The 24944-nt window shown below is 44.9% G+C and overlaps 1 protein-coding gene across 10 annotated transcripts in view; it reads right to left on the bottom strand.

The window, feature by feature from the left end:
* Window positions 1-19093, bottom strand: part of LOC121861465 (transcription factor 12-like) — a 71473-nt gene extending 52380 nt beyond the window's left edge. For 4 of the 10 annotated variants that reach the window (XM_042359200.1, XM_042359202.1, XM_042359207.1 and 1 more), the window contains exon 1: window positions 18730-19091. In XM_042359200.1, coding sequence (XP_042215134.1) covers window positions 18730-18855 — 126 coding nt within the window. In that variant the 5' untranslated portion in view covers window positions 18856-19091. Of the gene's footprint in view, window positions 1-18729 lie in introns of all 10 variants that reach the window. The other 6 variants (XM_042359201.1, XM_042359206.1, XM_042359208.1 and 3 more) reach the window with 3 other exon arrangements.
* Between the last annotated feature and the right edge of the window lie 5851 nt (window positions 19094-24944).

The raw sequence follows: 24944 nt of genomic DNA, 5'->3' as shown, positions 1-24944 counted from the left end.
ACACCGGCTGCCTTTCTTCGCATTATAAGTACATAACCCACAGCCACATCATCGAGTCTTTTAAAATTCCATTACTGAATGTTTGACGACTGACCTGTGATTTCCAGCGTTCCTTAACCTTTGTGGATGTGAATAAAAGGTAAATGTGAATGTCAGACAGAATTGGTTAACAGGCTGGGTGGTTGGTTGTGTTGGAGTCCAGTGCGTGACGGGATGACTCTTAACACCATATGATCACGACTATCACCATCATTACTACTACTACTATCATTATCACCACCACTACTACTACTACTACTACCACTACACACTCCCACAATCAATATACTGTATATTCTAACCCCAACATCACCAATACACCACCAAAACCAACACCACAACCATCACCACTACTACCACCATCAACCCCATGCACCCTCACGCTCTCTCCAAATCTCAATATAAACTAATTATAATCCAATCATACCACACATAATTCTTTCCATTACTAAACCTGTAATTTCAACGAGGTTTAATACAAATTCTTGTTAGATCTGACCCTTGCAACGGTAACTAACGACCAAGTTAATACATTTATGACCAGAAGCAAAAGTTTCCAAAGACAAGTTCATCATACAGTAGTTCGGGTCAAATTGTTAGGCGCAAAAACCAAAGCAGGTGTCTGTACTATATTGTATGTAAACTAAAAACAAAGTAGGTGTTACAGTAGGAGGAGAGTGGAGGCACAAGCTGTGTTTAAAAGTGAGTATCTGTTACATGGGGATATGACGTCACGACACTCGATAACACACGAATACAACAACGGAATCAAGCCCACACGAACACCTTCAACACCCACGGTGATACTCCAACACCCCCCTCCCCCGGTCCTCAACTCGCACCGCTCAGTCTTGACCTTCATTACTCTTTGAAATGGAACAATAATGAAGTGTTGGTACGATGGACAAGTTTTGTGGGACATGGCAAGAAATATATTGATCCAAGAGAACCGTGACTCCACAGTACGAGAGGCGGTCAGTCTCCTTGTCCCCGCTACTGTGTGCTCCCGGGGCATCTGGCGCTCACTGACCTTGAAATATCTACAAGTGTGAGATATATTCTTTTTGGTATCCAGTAAATATCGACCAATTACTCACATTCCGAAATTAATAAATAAAGGCCCTGGCGTTGTTTACCTTGTATCGATGAAGCTCAAAATATACTTTATATTAATACTGTACTGCTGGAGTGACGATGAGCCATACAACACACTTAAGACATATACTCACCCCTCCTTCCCTCTTGCGTGGAGATACACTCAGGGATATATGAAGGTGTGGGTGAAGGAGACAGGAGTCACTCTTGGCAGGGTGAACGTCACCCCGGCCAAGTTTTTCCCCCGGCGTGTGGACAGTGGGGAGAAAAAGCGCAATATGAGGGAGGCGGCGACCACGGCTGGGGTCATCATAAAACCATCAGAGACGTTCCTTCACTGGCCACTCCGGGAGGTGAAGCTGGTCACTCCTTCCGCCCCTCCCTCACTCCACACTACCCTCCCTCCAACCCCGCCTCCACACTACCCTCACCCTCCTTCCACCTCCATACTACCCTTTTACCTCTCCGCCTCCACAATACCGTCCATCCATACCCGCCTCCAAACTATCCTTCCTCCCTGCCCGCCTCCACGCTACCCTCCCTCCCAGCCTCCACGCTACCCTCCCTCCCAGCCTCCACTCCACACTACCCTTCCTCCCTCTTCACCTCCATACTACCCTCACTCCATTACCCTGTTTCCCTCGCACCACCACACTACTCTGTCACTCTTCTACTACCCTTCTCACAACATGACAGCTAACTAGTTATAACAAGATTTTATCATCCCTACAATTCACCCTAACTGACCCGAGTACACCGTAAGACAAGACAAAAGAACTATCCCGCAACCGACTCCTACCTAGCTAGAATTGTCTCTCCATCTTCCTCCCCTCAAGCAAGGTGTTCCTCGTGTAGGCCAAGTTTATATTCTAATACCAGATGAGTTATACAGTATGAAGATTTCACCAACGAACATTAAATAATATCCTGCAGCACCAAAATACAGGGAATAGGGCCGTAAATTTTGAATAGACAATAAATATGACCACACACACACACACACACACACACACACACACACACACACACACACACACACACACACACACACACACACACACACACACACACACACACACACACACACACACCAAAAACACTCAAGATAAATTCCCATACACGCTATTCCACTATTTGTCATCTGATTCGGAAAAAATGCAAATCTTACTTGTTATGGCTGAACAATAACTCAATAACAACAACTACTAATGCAACGACGACAAATGACATTGTATGACAGATTTTTGTTGACAGAGACAACTATAGTGTTATTGTGGGTGACAGAGGCCGACAGTTATTATTACTCTCAGTTACAGTTAGGACAGATTACAACGAAAGTAGACGCCTGTGATTCTTACTAGAAGTGACAAATATGACAAGTGACAGTGGCAGACAGTATGTGATGTCGACAGTGACAAAAGACTACCTATGCCAATGACAGTGGATAACAGTGATTTTTACCAAGTGACAAAAGGTCTGTTGTGGCAATGACAGCTGGCGAGTGTAAAAGTTACTGACAAGGAGCGGTAACAGAGGTGACTGAAGGGATGACAGGGGAGGTAAGAGGGATGGTGGCTGAAGAGGCAAGGCGGGCTGACAGGGAAGGTAAGGTTAGGTTAGCAGCAAAAGAGGAGGCAGGGAAGAGGTAGGACGGGCTGGCAGGGGAGGAGGCAGGGCGGGTTGGCAGGGGAGGAGGCAGGGCGGGTTGGCAGGGGAGGAGGCAGGGCGGGTTGGCAGGGCGAGCTGGCCGGGGGCGCCACTAACTCGGCTAACAGCGCGGGTGTCGAGGGAACGCGCCACACCGCTTCAAAGGGCGCCGCCCTCCCGGTAATTTCCATATCGTTCTTTGTGTGGAAGCAGTGTGGTGATACACCAGCGGCAGCCAGGGTGTAGCACGCGCCACCTACACCCACATCAATGCCCCATTCACACAAATAAGAATAACTATACAGTACTATCATTGACAACTAGCCACCAAAAGGCAGATTATAACAGCATGCCCATACTCACCCCTACACCTACGCCTCTAACTCACACACAGTACACTTACCCAGTATTACATGTCACTGAAATACATCAAAAGAAGATGAAAAAATAATAACTTCTCATCTTCTCTCATATAAACCGAACCCCAAGACGGGCACAAAACACTTGTACACGTTACCTCCACCACACTGAACTACAAGTGTACGACACCCACACCCAATACACACATGCATGTCTTACTATTATTATTATTATTATTATTATATAAATTTCCTTTCTGAAGAAGTTACTCAAGGTGGGCGGAAATGACAGCAACAACGTAACAATTTGTTTCTGCCTGCAACATGTTCAATCCCACAGGACCTTACATCGTGTGGGAGGGAAGAATGACACGCTTAGGATGTCGAGACGTGTGTGTGTGTGTGTGTGTGTGTGAACGCCATACACTAGAGGAACTGTTGGTTACGTAAGGGAGAAGAGACCTGAGTAGGGAGTGAGTTGTACTGCGGCGAGGTGCAAGAACTGTAAGGTGGGAGCCAGGAGGAGGGGAGAGAGGAAGAGGAAGAGAGGAAGAGGAGGAGGGGGGAGAACAAGAGGACAAGAGGAGGATGACGGAAGAATAAGAGAGGAGGAGAAGATGATGCGGGATTCTGACAGTGCATATAGTATATGAGAAGCACTGGAACACCAAGTAGAGCGTTCGGGTACAAGGAGGCGTGATACGACTATATACTGAATAGTGTGATGGTAGAACACACACACACACACACACACACAGTAGCAGTACCTTCCACCATCAACGACCGTGACTTACTCGCACTAAATTTGCATTGATGAGCTGAGACCACCCCATCCCCCACTCCACACACACACACATACATCACTAATTTCCGGAAGTACCCAACACACGCAGAGAACATTATCTGGAGTTACTTACCTGAGGACTCGAGATTAACACATCCTAAAATACCCTGATATTTTTAACCGGATTCTAAGAGATTCATAGCTTAGCTTAAGAGTGTAAACCCTCGTGTTATATAATACTAGATAACACGAAGTCACCACAGCAAATAGTTAGTATCACCAGAAGTGTTTATTTATTATACCTGTTAACAGTACTTTAGGTGAGACAACCAAACATGAATCAATTGACATCGATTCTAAAAAAAAAAAAAAAAAGTTCCGAGATCTGGTTCAAAAAAAAAACGTATCCAGATAAAACAAAACTCCATCCTCCAGATACAATATATAGTATACCTTAAGACTCCAGATAAGATACTATGAAATATAAATCCAATTTCCGGAATCACAAAAATTTCACAAGTTTTAGTTAAGTACCTCAGTGAGCTAATGACTTCAGGTATATAACACAACACTAGGAGACTCAGTTAACATCACCTGTCACCACGTTTATGTACAACCCTGGACACGCACCCCCCCCTCCCTCCCATACACATAACTGCTGACTCTCCTAACATACATACACTCACCTCCCCACACAAAACACTCATACGCACAAACACACACACGCTCATTCAGACACGGGTACATACACACCTGCTTTTTCACGTACAAACATGTCCTTAGTATGTGCAAACTAAAACACACACACACACACAGGAAAACCAGAGGGAACCACCAGCACCAGCAGGGAACCAAGAACTAAGGGAACCACCAGAACTACCAGGAAGCACCAGGACTACAGGGAACACCAGGATTACCAGGGAACCACCAGGACTACCAGGGAGCCACCAGGACTGCCGGGAACCACCAGCACTACCAGGGAACCACCAGCACTACCAGGGAACCACCAGAACTACCAGGGAACCACCAGAACTACCAGGGAAGCACCAGGACTACCAGGGAAGCACCAGGATTACCAGGGAACCACCAGGACTACCAGGGAACCACCAGAACTACCAGGGAACCACCCGGATTGACGGACGAGGCTATCAGACTACGAACAAGGGAGGAGAGGGTGGGGGTGTGAGCGTGCAGGACTAGGGTGGTAGCCAGGGTCAAGTACTGTGAGGTGGCTGGGGGGGGGGCTGAGGAGCGTCTGCCACCCACCCCCAAATATCGGGGATTCTGTGCCATATTTCCAAGTCGTTCTTTTATTCATTGCCATCGACCCGAGTGACCAGGGGGCGCCCCCGGCTAAAATGAAACAGGAAAACACAGCTCTTCCTCTCTCTTTCCCTCCCTCCTTCCCCCTCTCTCTCCAGCAGGTCCTGAATCTCCTCTGCCTCCCTTCCACCCTAACACCCTCTCCACTAATACTGACCTCTCTTCGAAATCCACACTACCCTCCACTTGCTGGATTTTCTGCCGGTTTTCTACATCCCATCCAATCCTGCTGATTTCCCTTCACTCTACCCTTCAACACAGCTTAGGGTCAGTGTACTGTAGGTTACAAGTGGAGTCAAAAGGCTGGGGTCGTGGTGAGGGGGCACTGCTCTGGGGTCGTGGTGAGGGGCACTGCTCTGGGGTAGGGGTGAGGGGGCACTGCTCTGGGGTAGGGGTGAGGGGGGCACTGCTCTGGGGTAGGGGTTATGGTGTGGAAAATACAGCAAAGACATCATCTTTGTTTTGTTTTTGTTCATGGTGCCAGTCAAATGTAGGGGTAGGGGTGGTCATGGTGCTGGGGTGGGGTAAGGGAGGTCACGGTGTTGAGGTGGGGTAAGGGAGGTCATGGTGCTGGGGTGGGGTAAGGGAGGTCACGGTGTTGGGGTGGGGTAAGGGAGGTCATGGTGCTGGGGTGGGGTAAGGGAGGTCACGGTGCTGGGGTCATGGGACGGTACTCTCCATAGTGAAGCAAATGCCCAGGTTAAGTACAGTGTCAGATCATCTCTTAAAACGAAGCAATTTATCCTTAAGTCGTCTGGCTACAGCTACATTAGCCTTGACAAGGAACCCTCAGTGCTCCTTCGCTCTCCCCTCATACTGTGCAAAGCTTTGACCCCTCCCTCCCCTCTACTACTAAGCTTAAAGACCACACCCTCCTCCCTTCCCCTCATTCTTAAGCCATGATATCAAAACAATTCTTCGTCGCTGGTGCACGCCAACAAACCCCACACACACACACGTCAAAATGTTTTTTTTATCTATTGGCGAGTCGAACATAGGATTCGCAAGATATTTTTTTTAATAGCAGGTTCATCTGCCTCCTACTTACTGCACTCGTCTGTCTTCTCTACTCTACAAGGCGCTGCTGCTTTTGGGCCTCACCACCTGACTCCTCCTTGGCCACAGGCGCGGTGGTTGGCCAAGACAGCGTGACTCGCCAACCATCGTGGGTGGTCGAGGCACAGTAACTGGCCAAAGGATCACAGCTGGTTACTGCATCACTGCTGGCCGCCGAGGTACCGTGGCAGGCTTTGGCACCCAGGCACACCAGGTGAACATTGCAGGCTAGGCACCGTGGCACGTTTAGCAAAGCAGTAAGCCAGGTACGTTGGCAGACCAGGCACCGTGACATGCCAGGCACCCATGGCAGGCCAGGCACCGTGGCAGGCCAGGCATCCGCGGCAGGCCAGGCACCGTGGCTCCCTCCCAGCTTTATCCCTCAACTGCTGGCCGTATGGAAATCGAGCTGGAGGGGGGTAGTGATGATATATGCAAAATCTCCTCGTCCAATACTCAGCAAGTTGAAGCGACCCATCCGTAAAATCGTGCAGGACACATACCCGCCTTATGGTCTAAATTTGTAGCTGTCACGGCGGCTGACTCACACCCCACACGCGCAAAGTTTCCTCCTCGTCTCTTAATATTAACATACAACATTAAGTTCCCACGTCTCCTTAAAGCAGGATTTCACACAACATAAAACAAGTCCGTCTCTGTGAAGCGGATCAGTCTAGTGTCTTGACAATTTTGTGAAACTGACGCGTTGAGTTCTTACCATCCTCTACAATATATATATATATATATATATATATATATATATATATATATATATATATATATATATATATATATATATATATATATATATATATATATATATATATATATATATATATGAAAACGTGGATAAGATAAATCTTGATAAAATCACGGAAAATGGAAACAACAGGTACCTTAGCTTCGTCTTTATTCAGAACATCTTCAGGGAACTGAAGATAAATAAGGCAGATCAAGATATATATATATATATATATATATATATATATATATATATATATATATATATATATATATATATATATATATATATATGACAACCCACAAAATCTTGAGCTACCATTGAAACATCTACTACATCAGCAACAATCGTCGTAGTCCTGATGAATAAAGTTATCTAAAATATGGTTGCTTGGTATCTCAACGTCAACAAGGCAGGTCACACAAGGTCACTCAACGTCATCAAGGCAGGTCACGCAAGGTCACTCACCGCTCAACGTCATCCACCCTCAAAAGTTATAAAAACGTCATCTTTTTGCTCCATCCAAAAAGAAATCCTACCAAGTCCGACATCTAAATGGTTGGAATAATTATGTAGCGCATCTTAAGTGACAGGTGTGGTGGAGGGTGAGGGGGTTACTATACACGTCAGCCTGGTGGTGATGCTGAAACACGACCTGACTCTTTCCTCTCTTCGGTGGCGCGGGGGAAGGGGAGAACACTCACATGATAACGTTGATGCTGCAGATAAACTTTCCAGCAAAAAAGATGAACCAGGAGATATTTCAACATCCTGGGCGCGTGTTTCTCCTGGACAACCTTGGGGACAGGGGGAAAGGGGGAGGGAGACTTATGGGGGGGCCCCCTACTGACTCCACCAGTATAACACCATTGTTGGCCGAGCATTGTTGTCGGGGGCGGCGGCAGGTGAGTGATGGCACCACCCCCTGTACTCCGGTATAGCGGCGCCCATCGTCCCCCACCAGACACGCCCTGGCCACGCAGACGACTCTCACAAAACATAACAAAACTATATCTCAACAAACAAACGAAACGTCACGGTAAAAACGACTCGCCCAAAACGGTAGATGTAAAGCCTGCAACACCTGATAACAACACACTAAGAGAAAAACTATAGTGTGTGTGTGTGTGTGTGTGGCAACGCTGTGGTCACTAATCCCAAGTCCTACCCACGTGGCCCATGACGACGACGATGGTGATGTCACAGCGGTTTCATCTATAATGATGAAGACATTATTGATGATGATGGTTGCGATAAAAATAATGGTTGTTGAGGTGAAAATAATAATGATGGTGGTCGTGGTGACGATTGATAATATGAAAGTAATGACCAATTAGACGATATTCCACACTCGGCAAAAATCTAATCTTTTATGAACTTAACGCAGCAAAAAGCTCAATTTAGATCCGGTTTATGATAACAGGATTAACTAGTATACATTATTAAGCTGAGATACGACACTTTGATTAAGATGTGTTCAATACAAATCAATGCATAAAGGAAGAGGAGAAGCTAGCCTGTGATTGGTCAATGTTTGATACACGTAAGGGTAAGAATTGTGTAGCAGACGATGTGTAATTGGTGGTTCAATGTCGAGTATGGCCAGCTTTATAATAGCCTACTCTAATGGCCTTTACTCAAACGGTATTTACTTTATTCCAGGTTGCAAGGTACAGTATCATGTATTTAATAGATGTGGTGTGGGTGGTGGTGGTGACAGTAGAGGGTGTTTGTGAAATTCGGTGATGATAGTAGTAGTAGTGGTGGTGGTGAGTAATGGTGATAGTGGTGGTGGTTGTATTGGATGGTGGTAGGACTAATGGGTGACGATAATACTAGGTGTTGATATCAGCGAGTGGTGGTGATGATTGCAATAGTGAGGTTGCTATCCGTGAGTGGTGGTGGTAGTGGTGGTGTTGGTGGTGGTGGTAGTAGTGGTGGTGGTGATTGCAATAGTGAGGTTGCTATCCGTGAGTGGTGGTGGTAGTGGTGTTGGTGGTAGTAGTGGTGGTGGTGGTGGTGGTGATTGCAATAGTGAGGTTGCTATCCGTGAGTGGTGGTGGTAGTAGTGGTGGTAGTGATGATGTTAGTATTATCAGAGGGTTATGGTGTGGTAGTAGTGGAGGTAGTAGTAGTAGTAGTGACAGTGATAGTAGTGATAGTGTTGATTGTTGTGGTAGTGGTGGTAGTGATAGTAGTGATAGTGTTGATTGTGATGGTAGTGGTGATAGTAGCGGGTGTTTAAGAAGCCGAATTGGGTGGGGACACAAGTAAGTGGAGGAAGAAACAAGTATTAGGGGAGACTTAAGAGCCGGCTCTCTCGGACCACCACTAGGAGGAGAAGGAGTAAGGAGGAAGGAGGAGTAAAGAGGAAGGAGGAGGAACAGGATGAGAGGAGGCGTGTAGGAGTGGTGGGTGAGGAACACGAGTCATCCATTACCGAGTCGATAGTCCCGATACGAGATGTGGGGGAAGCATCTCCAGACCGACTTGTGAGACGGCGGCGAGCAAGCACCGTGTTGAGCAGCGGGGAGAGAGGGGGAGGGAAGGGGTAGGGTGTCAGGGGAGAGGAGGGTAAGGGGGAAGTCAGGGGAGCGGAAGAGGGGGAGTATACGTCACATGCCGTTAATGCCTGCCACTACTAACCCCCTTTTAGAACGCTCACTTATCCATCTCCAGATTTATCCATGTCTGTCAATGCACCGGCAAATTTATCCAAGTCCACCTACTACTTACGTAAATTTATCCATCCCACCTACTACACCCGTAAATAATCCATATCCCACCTACTACACCCGCAAATTTATCCATCCCATCTACACCCCGAAACATCTACTCCACTGTAATACACCCTTAACATCATCACCGCCACCACACTTACACCACGCTCCACTTACACCCACGCTCCCACCATACTTACACCGCTCCTACCTTACACCCCATCCACCACACCCACCCCACCTCCCGCACACTTACACCCAAGCTCACCACACACTTACCCACGCTCCACCACCCACACCAGCACGCTCCACCACTTACACCTGCACTCCCTCCCACACTTACACCCACGCTCCACCACACTTACACCTGCACTCTCCCTCCCCACACCACACCCCGCTCCACCACACCCCCCATCCCTGCACACACCCACCAGCACACTCCACCACCCACCTGCACTCTCCCTCCCCTTACACCCCACTCCTACACTTAACTCTCCACCGGCATCAATAAATAAAGGCGAATATACAGTACATCATCCACTGCATCACAATACCATTTTCCTTATCGTTAAACAATACTTTTGGTGTGTGTGTGTGTGTGTGTGTGTGTGTGTGTGTGTGTGTGTGTGTGTGTGTGTGTGTGTGTGTGTGTGTGTGTGTGTGTGTGAGTGAGTGAGTAGTGTGTGTGTGTGTGTGTGTGTGTGTGTGTGTGTGTGTGTGTGTGTGTGTGTGTGATACTGAGCACGTTGTAAAGTACTAAACTGCAAATGAGTTAAGAAATCTTTTGCTAGATTCGATTTTGTTGTTCCGTCTCTTCTTTTCGGCGGGCGGTGGCACTCGCTGAGAGCTTGTGACTAGAATTAAAGAGTCCGTGGCACAATAAAGGACCTTATGGTACTAGTTCAAAGGGGCTACGGACTAGATGATAAAGAACCCGTGGCACTTATTACGTCAACACACGTGACACTCAACAATAACAACAACAACAACATAGCAGTCTCCTTAACATAAACAAAGTATAATTTCACTCACTCTTCTTCTGCTTAAGTTGTCATGTCAGAGGTTCAGAGTTGTCATGTCATGGGTTTAGAGTCGTCATGTAAGGGGTTTAGAGTCATCATAAGGGGTTTAGAGTCATCATAAGAGGTTTAGAGTCGTCATGTAAGAGGTTTAGAGTCGTCATGTAAGAGGTTTAGAGTCGTCATGTAAGAGGTTTAGAGTCGTCATGTAAGGGGTTTAGAGTCATCATGTAAGAGGTTTAGAGTCGTCATGTAAGAGGTTTAGAGTCGACATGTAAGAGGTTTAGAGTCGTCATGGGTTTAGAGTTGTCATGTCAGAGGTTCAGAGTTGTCATGTCATGGGTTTAGAGTCGTCATGTAAGGGGTTTAGAATCGTCATGTAAGGGGTTTAGAGTCGTCATGTAAGAGGTTTAGAGTCATCACGTAAGAGGTTTAGAGTCGTCATGTAAGGGGTTTAGAGTCGTCATGTAAGGGGTTTAGAGTCGTCATGTAAGAGGTTTAGGAGTCGTCATGTAGAGGTTTAGAGTCATCATGTAAGGGTTTGAGAGTCATCATGTGAGGGGTTTAGAGTCATCATGTAGGGGTTTAGAGTCTCATCATGTAAGGGGTTTAGAGTCATTTTATGCAAGAGGTTTAAGTCGTCATGTAAGAGGTTTTAGAGTCGTCATGTAAGGGGTTTAAGTCATCATGTAAGGGTTTAGAGTCTGGCATCATGTAAGGGGTTTAGAGTCGTCATATAAGGGGTTTAGAGTCGTCATGTAAGGGTTTAGAGTCGTCATGTAGGTTTAAGGGGTTTAGAGTCGTCATGTAAGAGGTTTAGAGTCGTCATGTAAGAGGTTTAGAGTCGTCATGTAAGAGGTTTAGAGTCGTCATGTAAGGGGTTTAGAGTCGTCATGTAAGAGGTTTAGAGTCATCATGTAAGAGGTTTAGAGTCGTCATGTAAGGGGTTTAGAGTCGTCATGTAAGAGGTTTAGAGTCGTCATGTAAGGGGTTTAGAGTCATCATGTAAGAGGTTTAGAGTCATCATGTAAGAGGTTTAGAGTCGTCATGTAAGGGGTTTAGAGTCGTCATACAAGAGGTTTAGAGTTTCTGATTTCAAGCTTTTTACCTTTAATGAAATACACACATACAAGCATGGACCAACAAACATACAAACACACCATCTTCCTAGACGCCGAGTCATAAACACATATAAATGTAATCGGATCCTCCTCCATGGCCCACACCCAGACTAAATTTAATTAAAATAATATCTCTGGTTTAGATAAAGTTATCGAATCTGGACGGACGGACGGACGGACGGACAGCACAAGACGGACACATACAGGGTGTCTCTGACCGTCCTCCATAAACTGCATACGATATTAAGGTTTCAGGATGTGTACGATAACTGACAGTCCACTTAACTGTGAATGCGTAGCGAACTATACAGTTTGGGGAGGTGAAGGCGGTCCAGTGTAGTGCCGGCAAAGGTCTATGGAAGTATAGACCTTGGTGCCGACCATCATGCCTCCTGGCGCGCAGAAGGCTTGGATTTGTAAGGTACTATATCCGCGCTGCCCCTACCAGACCCAGTCACTGAAGACGGAGGAACAAAGTGAAGGATCTGGTAGCGTTATGTCGACAGACCTGACCTTGGCAACCACAACAAGGTATCGTATCCATATCAATAAAGTTGATACGACCGATAATGTGGACTTTGATAGAAGGAGCTGCTAACCTATGATAATATTGTAAAAGGTTATTGTGCTTCCTCAACTGCTGAGTACTAATCAAGGAGGGCGACTATCAAACAGGAAAACATGAAAACAATGTGTGCTGCTCCCTATCATTCACTCAACACATGAACTATATACTGGGTCAGCCTAAACACACGCACACTTGGTTACTAAAGATGCATAATAATATAGAAGTGTAAGATACTGGAATAACTGGTTATTATGTACTATAAAATTAACTCTTTATTGTTACCAGACAAAATAGAACATGGAAAATAACTTCAGAGAAAACTGGAGAACTCTGGGTACAATCAGATAAAATAATGTTAATATCCGACGTCCCAGATTTTCAACAAGTTGCCAGCAAATTTAAGAAACAAAGGAACCAGCAGAAGTGTTCACAGACGGACCTGCCTTTAATGGATGTGCAGTAGAGGGGTGACTTATCCAAGCAATAAAGGCGTCATACACCAACCAATGAGGTAGATTAAGAGTCTCCTGAACAAGGTCAGTGTTGGCGTAAATATACAACACTACAACAGATAAACGCGAGGATTTAGCGATATTCGTGGTTGAGTGGCACTATCAGTTGTGATAATGTTTAACGTAATTAACCGAGCCGTACAGGTTTTATACAGGTTATACTTTCAGCCCAACCTGGCAAGCAGAACACTTCACGCTTCCCTATAGTGTCCCGACCCGTCCCGAGTTTGGTTAACATGTACTGGGTGTCAGGTCTGTGTAACCATGGAACGAGGTGAGCAATGTACGGGGTGTCGCAGCAAAGGAGGCACTACCAATACTGGCACTGGCACCAACACCGTGGCTCACCCCCTCAGGGCCTCATCTGGAGTCCATCAGGAGGCTAGCATACTCCCCCCCCCCCACCCTTGCGGCCGCACCCACCCATCCACCCACTCGCTACCCCGCTATCACTCCCTAGTTCCTTGACATAAACGCTCTCAGAACTCACGAACTATCACAAGAGGTCAGCAGCCTAAACCACACACACAACAACAACACAAACATCAATAGTGCTACCACGAACTGAATCACAATGAGCCACCAACTGTTATTCAACACTCGTACACTGTATACTTAATGCAGAATACAAGTTTATTCAGTATGTCAGCACAGTTACACAAACTTTGGGATGGTAATTCCTCTGTGGTGCCATGATCTAAAATAAAGGAGGTGCCTTAACCTACATACGATAATATTTGGGTGTTAAAACAACTTGACTCCATCATAAGCGTGTGGTAGAAAATACTGAGCATTCACTGCGAGATGCAATTTGGCAGACAGCAGACGCGGGAGATCTGCCACAACCTAGTGTGTAATACCTTCAACATGTTATCCAAATCATCAATGAACATCGCTCTAACAAAATTATCCCAAAATCAAAATTCAGCTGGATGAATTCGTTCGACCTATTATAGATCCAAAAGTTGTGGTGGTGGGTGGAGGTACGTTGTGTAAAAGGTGTGGTGTGGTGAAGCTGGGTTGTGGGAAAGATTATGCACTGTGGTGTGGCTGGAGTATGAAGGAAGGTGTGGCACTGTGGTGTGAGGAGGGTGTGGTGTGAGAGAGGATAGGGGTATGAATGAAGGTGTGGCACTGTGGTGTGAGGAGGGTGTGGTGTGAGAGAGGATAGGGATATAAAGGAAGGTGTGGGCACTGTGGTGTGAGGAGGGTGTGGTGTGAGAGAGGATAGGGATATAAAGGAAGGTGTGGGCACTGTGGTGTGAGGGAGGATGTAGTGTGAGAGGATGGGGTTATGTAGGAAAGTGTGGCACTGTGGTGTAATGGGGGTGTGGTATGGAGGAAGGTGTAGACTACAAGACGAAACCTTGTAATAACTCAAACTGGAGAACCATTTTTCTTGGGTGATATACAGTACATGTTAGCATCAGGTTAGTTAATCTTCCTCTTATACATTAACAAGGTCGGCCCGTCTTTCACCTCCAAAAAATACTCAAATAATATTCTTTTTTTTTCTAAGTCCATTTACATTACAGTTTATCATTACTCAAAAAACAATGACGGAACCTTATGAGGAAGACAAGTTAGTGTTTGTTAGGTAGACGTCATTTACCTTCTAGCAGTACAGGCAACTTTATCATAATGAGAAATATATACTGCAGAAGGGATCCTATAAACAGTGAGGAAGTCCTGTGAGGGTGTTGGCAATACAGGGCAACTATCACTTTCTTCTGCCATAGTGAAGTAAAACGAAGGTAACTTCTATGTTCTTCAGCAAAGAATCGACCCCTGTCTACCCCTCCCCCCTCCTTATGAATGGGGATTACAGGACACAACTTAAGTACCAACAAAGTCTCAGTGCAATTTCGACGCCATTAAACAAAAGCTTATAGTCATACCTTGAATATAAGACAGCCACGTGTTTCATTATGCCCACACGTAAAGGAGAATAAGTTTTTTTTTTTTAGTTTTTTTTTTTTATTATTATTGGGCACTCCCCTACATCATTGTGTAAGGTGAAGCGCAGAAGCGTTTACAGAGCCCAACAGGGAAGCATGCTAAGTTCATGCTTGCCTTTATGTCTCATTAGTTAAGGGCGTAGAAGCCTGAAGAGTCAAGGGCGTAGAAGCCTGAAGAGTCAGTGGTTTATGTCCTCAAGTTATTGGAAGCTCCAACAACTTGTCCCTGAATACGAATTCGCAACTTTCGACTTACACCAGGTACCTACTTTACTGCTTGGTGAACAGGGACTAATGGGGGCAAGGAAGTTTAAGTCCAAACAACTTCCACCGGCCCGGGAATCGAACCCGGGACATCTCGCTTGCGAGGCAAGAACGGTACAGCTTCTACCACCGATCCCCCGAATAACACAGTGTTTATGAAGGTGTGAAGACCCAGTCACCTGACCTACCAGCCACCAGCGACACACTACTTAAGTATGATCTCTTAACCTCGACTTTCCCTAACATAAAAATAAGAAGCATAAGAAATTAAAAGTATCTAAACACTCGACAATTACTTTTATACCTTTTCCTTATGTGATCTATACTGACCTAAGGAACACTCAAGTATACTGTAGTCATTGTTTGGAGGGGGGGGGGGGCGACGCTTACTCAGCCCAACATCTTTCCTACACTATATGAGCAGTCTAGTGCTTATTAATAATTATACAGTCGGTCGAATCCATGTGTTTGGGTGATAAAGTTAAAATGGCAAGAAGATGTAAAATAAACAACAAACACTGTACTAACCAACCAACCCTGAACACCACCACCCACCCCACCCTCGCCAGGACCATGCAGGGCGTGAGGCTACAGATGAACAGTCCCTAAGTAACACGGTCTCTATCTGACACACAGGTTCATTTCTCCCTTGAATTAAATTGAAACAGTTTTTTTATCCAGAAAAACACAGATACAGAGTGGATAATAATATCAATATTAACATGGCTGAGCCAGTTGAGGACCTGAGCTCTCCTGTAGGCACCGGATATATACTATACATTTATCTCAAGTATTATGTAACATTTAGTATCATCTGGTATAGTACAATAGCAAGGTGGTAATATAAGAACATCTCTTAATGTTACCACGATTATCACTTCAAAATTTATTTTTTTTTTATTATAAGTATATACATAAATTACAGAGGAATTGAAAAACATAAGTAGTATAATGGGGGAGCAGTACAACATGGGTTGTACAGTATTAAGGTTGAGCAAGAGGACAGAGCTGTCAGGATTATATCTAGTTGGCAAATATATTTATTGAAATGGTAATTTTTTATCTATTTACATGATAATTTCCGATAAAACGGTTTTGATGGTACAATAAAAGCAGGTACTGTAAATATAGTAGGTATTACAAGAAATATAAATACTTAGACAATAGATATTTTTTAAGAGATGATTTAAAGGGAACGTAGTCTTTGCTTGGACGGGTGGGGGTAAATTGTTACACACCTTCACACCATGATATTTTATGGAGGTCTGGGACTGGGAGGAGCGCATGGGGGGGGGGTGGTCTTAGTAGCTCTGGGTGCCTTAAGTTGTATCTCTGATTATTCCAGAACTGGAAATAATTATTGTCAAGCAAGTGATTGAGAGATTTGTAAACAAAGAGGGCACAGCAGTAGGTGTTAATATCTTTGAATTTTAACATTTTCAATTTTTCGTTTGTGTGATGTTTTTTTTTTTTTAAGTAGGTCATTGTCAGTACAACTCTCTTCGTGCTGTTATGGCGTCTTAATTATGTTCTGGCCATATTTGACGTGGGTTTATCTGCCACAGATTAGTGATGTTTACCTTCTTATTGTTAAAACTGTGTCTAGTATAATCACACACACACACTTAATATAAACTGGAGGCTGATCACCCTCGCTTTAAAGGTCCGCCTCAGATTATAGAGATATGTAAATTAGTGAATATATTTATTTTATATCGCCTTTTTGGCACCGGGACGAAAATATAAGATCATCATCGCCGGGTGACACTTTTCTCTCTCAAGGCTGTCGAGGGTTGCTTCTGGGTACAACAGTCGACTGAATGGAGCAATTTTCAGGGCACAGCAGCTTATTGGGGAGATTGCAGTAGGTTTCTGGGTACAGCAGTTTACCGAGTGCAGCGGTTTGTTTGAGGGCAGCATGTTACTGGGTATAACAGTTTATCGAGTACATTAGTTTCTTGATGCAACACTTTATAAAAAAGGCTGAATTAGACACTTGAGTTAATGAGAACAGTGTGTGTGTGTGTGTGTGTGTGTGTGTGTGTGTGTGTGTGTGTTTTATTCTATTAGGCACAAAGACCATATCTAATTTTCACATAAGATCAATAAAGAACAGTATACATCTATGTCATTGGAAGTCACGTTAACAAACATACAGTTGACATGAGTACCAATCCACCTCCTCTAGTCCAGCCACAACGTGAACTGACATTAAGATCTTCCCAGCACGACACACAAGCACCAACCTAGTGATCAGAAGGATGTGCATACCTCGCCAACCACCACTGTCAGGTACCAGGTTACTACATCTACAACACAGTCAATATCTAACCAACATCTACAACCAACATCTACTTGCTCGAAAATTAAGTCAAATACAAAAATTTCCACAAATCCTGGAACCTTCTTGTAAACGTCAATTAAAAATAAATATGTATATATAACATTTTTTTATACACAGGTAATTTTCTAAGTATAAATCAGAAGCCGAGTGTGATAATCTCAAGCTACCTACCGGATGTATTACCTAAAACACTTGTGGCAACTCTCTCCCCCCTAAATAAATGGTGCATTTTTGTGGCGAGTATTGTCGTCCTGTTAAAAAAAAATTAAATACAAATATAAGAACAAACATTGGTGTGAGGTAGAGGTGATGTATGCCCTACACACAGTAATTACAAACGTATAAGAATCAACACCCATAACTCCACACTAGGAATCTTAGGCGACACAGAAGACAGGATAGAGCGGCGGAGCGGACGTCAGGAGCTGACACCATCCTGGGAATACCAAACCAAAATACTCTGTACACGACCCCCCCCCCTTATACACTACACTAACTGCTCCACAACGCACTACTTTAACTATCACCTCAAAATATGACTCTACAACAAACGTAAAACCAGTCACAAATTATATGTAAGCGAGCCAGGTGGAAGAGTTAAGAGGGTGTGAGTGAGGGGCGGGCGGGCGGGTGGTGGCAGCCGGTGGTCACTACACCCCTAAACGGCCGGAAGTTGGATCAAGTTAAATCCCCAAGGGTCTGGTGGAGCCCGGGGTGGGGGTCGCAGGTCATTTGGCCACGCCACACCCTACATATAAATCAGTATCTTGACGCTCCCTTGACACCTAACCCTTAAAAATCAGTTTTTGACGAATTCTTTGGTCTAAAATACTGAAACAAAATAGCGCGCACACACACACACAGAACAAGGAGAAGGTATGAGGCACTAGTTCCTCACATGACCACAGACGTTCCTATATGAACAATAACAGAGGGGTACATGGACGGGTGGTGGTGAGGATGGGCGTTAAGAGGGGTGACCAGCGGAACCACAGTACTCCCAGCCCTCGCGTGCCACCACCACCTCACTAACCGTTCTCATTTACAAGGGATTCCATTAACCACGGCAGCGTGCACATCTTTTCCAGGTGGGAGCCCTTATCCCATCACTCAATTCTGAAGATCATTAATTATTTTTATTTGTATGGGGAGGACCTCGCTGGAATGACCCCACTTACTGCTGCAATCCTGAAGTGACTGTGGGAGACTGAGAGAGAGGGAGCGTTGAAGTGCCTTACCCCGAGTGGCTTGTGTGGCGGCATGTAGACCAGGGGCGTCTTGTAGTAGGGGTAAGTACAAAACATTGTTGTTGTTGTCGTCACAGGTCCTCCGGCAACAACACAACCTCACTACAGCTCACATGACACATCCACCTCGGCACACAGTCCCTGGTCGATGGTAAGTTTGTACACTGCCGCAATTTGGTTATTAACACATCGGCGGTGATTTAAGAAGGTCGTAAATCCTGGAGGTGGGACCGCACGGTGCGTGAGAACAGTGGGGCCTCTCACTGCCGCCACAACTTTGGAGTGATGCTCACATACGGAGGAGATAACCCTAGCTCATCTTGTGGCGGCCGTGGGCGGGGTAACCAAGCAACTCACCCCTCGGATTGGCCCGCCACTTTCTCGGCCCCGCCCACTGTATCAGAGACATGTGCTTACTATACAATAATACAGCAATTACTGCTGACCGATTCCGTATACTGCTGCATACGCACATGGCCACGGTTGCACTTGCACCCAACAGTGGCGGAGAGAGGAGCAGTGAGGTGGTGGGAGAGCAAGATGTGTTGATCCAGCCCTGCAGGAGTTATCGTGCCTCCGCCACTGCGGGGTCGAGGGGAAGTGCAACAGCCGGTTGGTTCCATCACCGAAAATGGGAAACCTGACATTCAGACCCAATTTTTGTGTCGACATTTAGCAGCACGAGGGGAGATTTGATTAGCGTCTACTACTCGGCGTAAGTGCGTAAAAGAGTGTGATACAAGGGTGATGATAAGAGTAAAGCTTTCTCGTGAAGGGAAGTGAGGGAGGGAAGAAGGGAGATTCTCTCACACACACATACACACTCACACTGCCTGGCCACCAACCTCACAGCTTGGCTCTCCACGCTGTCGCCTCACGATTTTAAGCTCATTAATACTAGATAAAGAGTGACTGGAGATTTAACTGCGATCTCCACATTTTCTCCCAGGCTAATGGACCACTACTTACGTGTGTTGCTGTACTATGTATCGTCTGTCTCGTGTCAACACTCACCTGCAACACAATAAACCAAAAGTTAACATAAAATAAACACACGAGAAAAGTTAACATAAACCTTAAGAGTATAATTACCTCTAGTACTGATTATTAATTAAATCCAAAGAGAAAAATCTTACTCTTATATTAAAACAAATAAAACTTACTCCTGCAGTATATTAAAACTTCTTACTCCTATATTAAAACAGTTAAATCCTACTCCTATATTAAAACAGCTAAGCCTTACACCAATATTAAAACAGATAAATCTTACTCCTATATTAAAACAAATCTTGCTCCTAAACGAAAAGAGGATATTGTTAAAATAATACTACTGTACTGTGTTCATGACCTCACTTCCCACACACTTAAGAACAGTGAAGGAAGGTAGAGTGATTTACATCCACTGTCCTAAGCTGGCTGTCAGGTCTCTGGGACCCACCTTCACACAGTGAGTCAAATCTGACACTGATTAACATTATGTAATTACCATTTATATTACTCGAGAAAAATAAGATAACCACTCGGGCAAGTCTCCACAAACACTAAAATAAGAAATAATAATAATAATAAATTTGCCTGACCAGATGAAAAAAAGAAATGAAAGAGCTTTCAGTGTCACCCAGCCTAATTTACAACCTGAAACCTTAAGAATCTTTCACCCCAACGCTAACCTAACCTAACCTAACCTACTTCCCCTAAATAGTGTTTGGTTGGTTAATCATTCGGTGATATAAGTTTTAACCCCCTAATTTTACCATGAATGGCCTAGCTATCTAATTTCATCTTAAGACATTCAATAACCCATTCTGTCCTGATATCAAGGGGGTTATGTCCTTATTACCCTAACTAACTAACTAACTACCGAACTCTACGGGAACAAGAGGAAAAGGAGAGCAAAGAGAGGAATGAGGGGGAGGAGGTGTCCGAGGATTTTAGCAGTACAGGAGGTGGAGAACTTAGTTAGAGGTACCTAAAGGATGCTGCCCGGATGCAGTATATATCCAGCTTTGTTTACATGAGACCTGTTATCATTATACACCGTAGAGAGAGAGACTTGTTACCATCATACAGTGACTGACTTGTCGGTCGTCCACGTGAACCCTCCGTCTCTCATAATGTACTACGCTACACTATATCTCGCGCCTTAATGGTCTGAAAGTTAACCTAATGGTGGGAGATTCACGACACACACACACACACACACACACACACACACACACACACACACACTACGGTAAATCTAATGGGTGGTAGCGGGGCGGTGGGGAGGGGGCAGATATAGAACAGGGCCCGGAGTCTGAAATGCCTGTGTGTGCTGTATCGTCCTCCCAAACCTGGTGATTTAAGGACGTATTGACTGGCCTAACATGACACACGTCTACATAAATTAAACGGCGATCTACATGGTGACGGAAGTACACAGAGACTCGACGGCAACCCTGTGTGTTATCTTCAGTTACTGTGAGTATAAAGTACGGATCTTTGTTACGACCGGATGATGGACTTCCACTGGTTACACTCGTGCCCTTTCCCGTTGACAGTATACCTCCAAGTTGACAACACTACCTCTCTCCCTCCTGCACACACACACACACAAAGCAATAATGGGAGTCTTCTAAGGCTAGCACACAGGTCTATAACAAGATGTGTGGAATAAGACAGTGCCACTTAGTACGTAAACACAATATGCGAAGATGGGAGCCAGGTATTGACACAACCATATAACAAGGAGAGCCTGGGATATGACCACAGACAGGCGTGTGACACCTGTACGACCCCCCCTCGACACACCGCCCACCACAACCTGTCCTCACACAAGTATGCAATGAACGGGACTACTGTAAATGTGATAAGTACGCTAATAATCACACCACGACGCTAAACCGTGAATCAAAGTTTACTACGGATAAAAGGCAGTTGCTTCACGATTCATGTTAATAATGTTGCAATCGAATTATATTTTGGTTAGTTCTCATATACCTGTAGTGATTAAAGCCTCTCTCTCTCTCTCTCTCTCTGTCTCTCTCTCTTGCAACACGACCAAGGTTTTGACCATATCGACCCAGCTTCCCCCAATGTCTATATCTACTTATTAAAACGCATTGCTGGGTACATGTTCGCTACTTGTTCAAAGGATTAGTGTCAACGAGAACGACCTTACTTTCCCACGCCTCTTCTCTTGTGTCTGTGAGATGATGAAACTGACAGGATTACGTGAAGAGGTTCCTTAAAACGGCAAAAACAAAAGTGTGCTGTACAAATTGGTAGGCATCAACAACACGGGTAGGCCTATACGTAGCAAAATACCCATAAAAAGACTGAAAAACGCTGCTTTGTTTGGTTCTGTTGTCCACTATAGAAACATTACAGGGATCACGTGAAGATTAGTCCCCCCCCCTCACTTATTTCACCTGATGATTAAATACCCTAACGTTAAACTAACCCACCTCCAAGTCGGGTTAGCGTCTTTGTTCATCAGCGAGGGGAGGGGGTGTGGGGTAATATTCACGTGATTCCACTACTGCCTCATATAGATTACTTGTCAATACCACTGAATTATTACAACAATGGTTACATCATGTTTGTAAATAAAAACAAAAAAACATTTAATTGGATTTTCATTCTGACACTGATAACTTTCAACATAATTATGAGAGACTTAACACACTCTGGCTATAATTCTATGTCTATCAACGACGACCTTAAATTCTGTCGTCGTGGCCCTCAAAAATCTTGACCTGGCAGATAATAATGATACTTAAAAGCGGGCAATCCTTCCATCTAAATCTGCAAGACTTGTTACACTAATACGTTTCGGCTTACCACTGACCCTTGACCTAGAGGAAACACAGGAGTGGTAATGATGATGTCTGGCAAGTTTCAACTCGCGTCATCACACACAACACGAGTGACAACAATACCCTCTGGCTAACCTTGGCTGATGGGTAATAATCAAGTAGAAGATTACCGCAGAATGGCCCGTAAAATGAGATCACCTGAACAATCTACACCCCAGGCTTATTTCACCTAAAGAGTTACCCGCTCAACCACCCTAACGATATTTGGGGAGGGGAGGGGAGGGGAGGTTAGATTAGGGTTAGGATGAAGATTCTTTAGACGATTCGTAAAATGTACTTAGTCCGTTATTACCGCTCCTGGTCCATTGATTCTTAGGGATGTGACTCAATAATAAGCACCTGCCAAGGATCAATCTACACCAGGCACCAGCATCCTCGTCACACCTGCTGGAAACACTGTAGGTGCATCCTAACATTTACACTATGTTGCCTAGTGTTGTGACGGGATCATAACAAGATGCTTGGCACGACGCACTTAGGCCAATATACGACATTATCGAGTACTGACTAGTAATGGACGTAAGGAGCGCTGGGCGTGGTTTAGGGTGCTGGGCGTGGGCTAAGGTGTTGGTGTGGGCTAGGGTGCTGGGTGTGGGCTAGGGTGCTGGGTGTAGGCTAGGGTGCGGGCGTAGGCTAGGGCATGGGCTAGGGTGCGGGTACAGACTAGGGTGTGGGCGTAGGCTAGGGCACGGGCGTGGACAAGGGCGTAGGCTAGGGTACGGGCGTGGACAAGGGTGCAGGCATGGGCCAGGGCAAGGGCATGCCCAAACACTCCCCGCCCAAAGATCACGTTCACAAAAAAAGTGACGGCGGTGTCTACTAGCGGTGGCGTGTATTAGGACCAAAATGAGCGGTTTGGTGGGCGCCTTCAGATTGAACACGGGATGGGAGGGCGGCGGGAGGAGTATATAGGTAGCAGCAGCTGAGGCAGGTCACGCACGGTCACACCTTCCTCATGGGTCACCGCTGACCTCACTTACCACACACTCCTCTCTCACATGTGGCAGACACACCGCTACCTCACAACTCCCTCCCCACCTACCCACCCACGCTACTTTATTCAAGCATAACTGAACACACGAGACAAAAATCATAACACGAAGTAAGTCAAACTAGGACCATTAAACGACTGCGAACACCATTAGATTCCCGAGGTGACCTTCATAGCTTACTTGCCTCACACTTACGTTCATTTATCTAAGGTTCACATATACTGAAGTAGATAATTGCCAGAAGAAATTCCCGAGTAGAGGAGGCAAGAGCAGTGAAGATGCTAGGTGTGTGTGTGTGGAGTAAAGTGTAAGAGAGTGACCACGTAGGAGGACGAGACGGGACACCGGATGCTAAGAGACAACCCTCAGCCCTCCAGAGCCACTACTGTAAAGGTCAGGGCGGCCACCTCCGACCCCCCCCCCCACCCGACTGACTCTGTACGCTCACCAAAGCCTCTGTAACATAAACAAACGCCCCCTCCAGGACAACTTCACAGCATAAACAAACACCTCCAGGACCTTACAACATAAACAAACACCTCCAGGACCACTACAACATAAACAAACACCTCCAGGACCACTACAACATAAACAAACACCTCCAGGACCACTACAACATAAACAAACACCTCCAGGACCACTACACATAAACAAACACCTCCAGGACCACTACACATAAACAAACACCTCCAGGACCACTACACATAAACAAACACCTCCAGGACCACTACACATAAACAAACACCTCCAGGACCACACACAACATAAACAAACACACTCCAGGACCACTACAACATAAACAAACAACTCCAGGACCACTACACATAAACAAACACCTCCAGGACCACTACAACATAAACAAACATACAACATAAACAAACATACAACATAAAGAAACATACAACATATAAACAAACCTACAACATAAACAAACATACAACATAAACAAACATACAACATATAAACAAACATCAACATATAAAACAAAACATACAACATATAAACAAACATACAACATAAACAAACATACAACATAAACAAACATACCAACATAAACAAACATACAACACAAAAACAAACATACAACATAAACAAACATACAACATAAACAAACATACCATAAACAAACATACAACATAAACAAACATATAAACAAACATACAACATATAAACAAACATACAAATATATAAACAAACATACAACACATAAACAAACATACCAACACATAAACAAACATACAACATAAACAAACATACAACATAAACAAACACCATAAACAAACATACAACATAAACA

This window comes from Homarus americanus, unplaced genomic scaffold (genome assembly GCF_018991925.1).
Source record: "Homarus americanus isolate GMGI-L3 unplaced genomic scaffold, GMGI_Hamer_2.0 scaffold24260, whole genome shotgun sequence".
Lineage (NCBI taxonomy): Eukaryota > Metazoa > Arthropoda > Malacostraca > Decapoda > Nephropidae > Homarus > Homarus americanus.
Note: the sequence above shows the minus strand (reverse complement) of the source record. Positions and strands in the feature narration are given on the sequence as shown.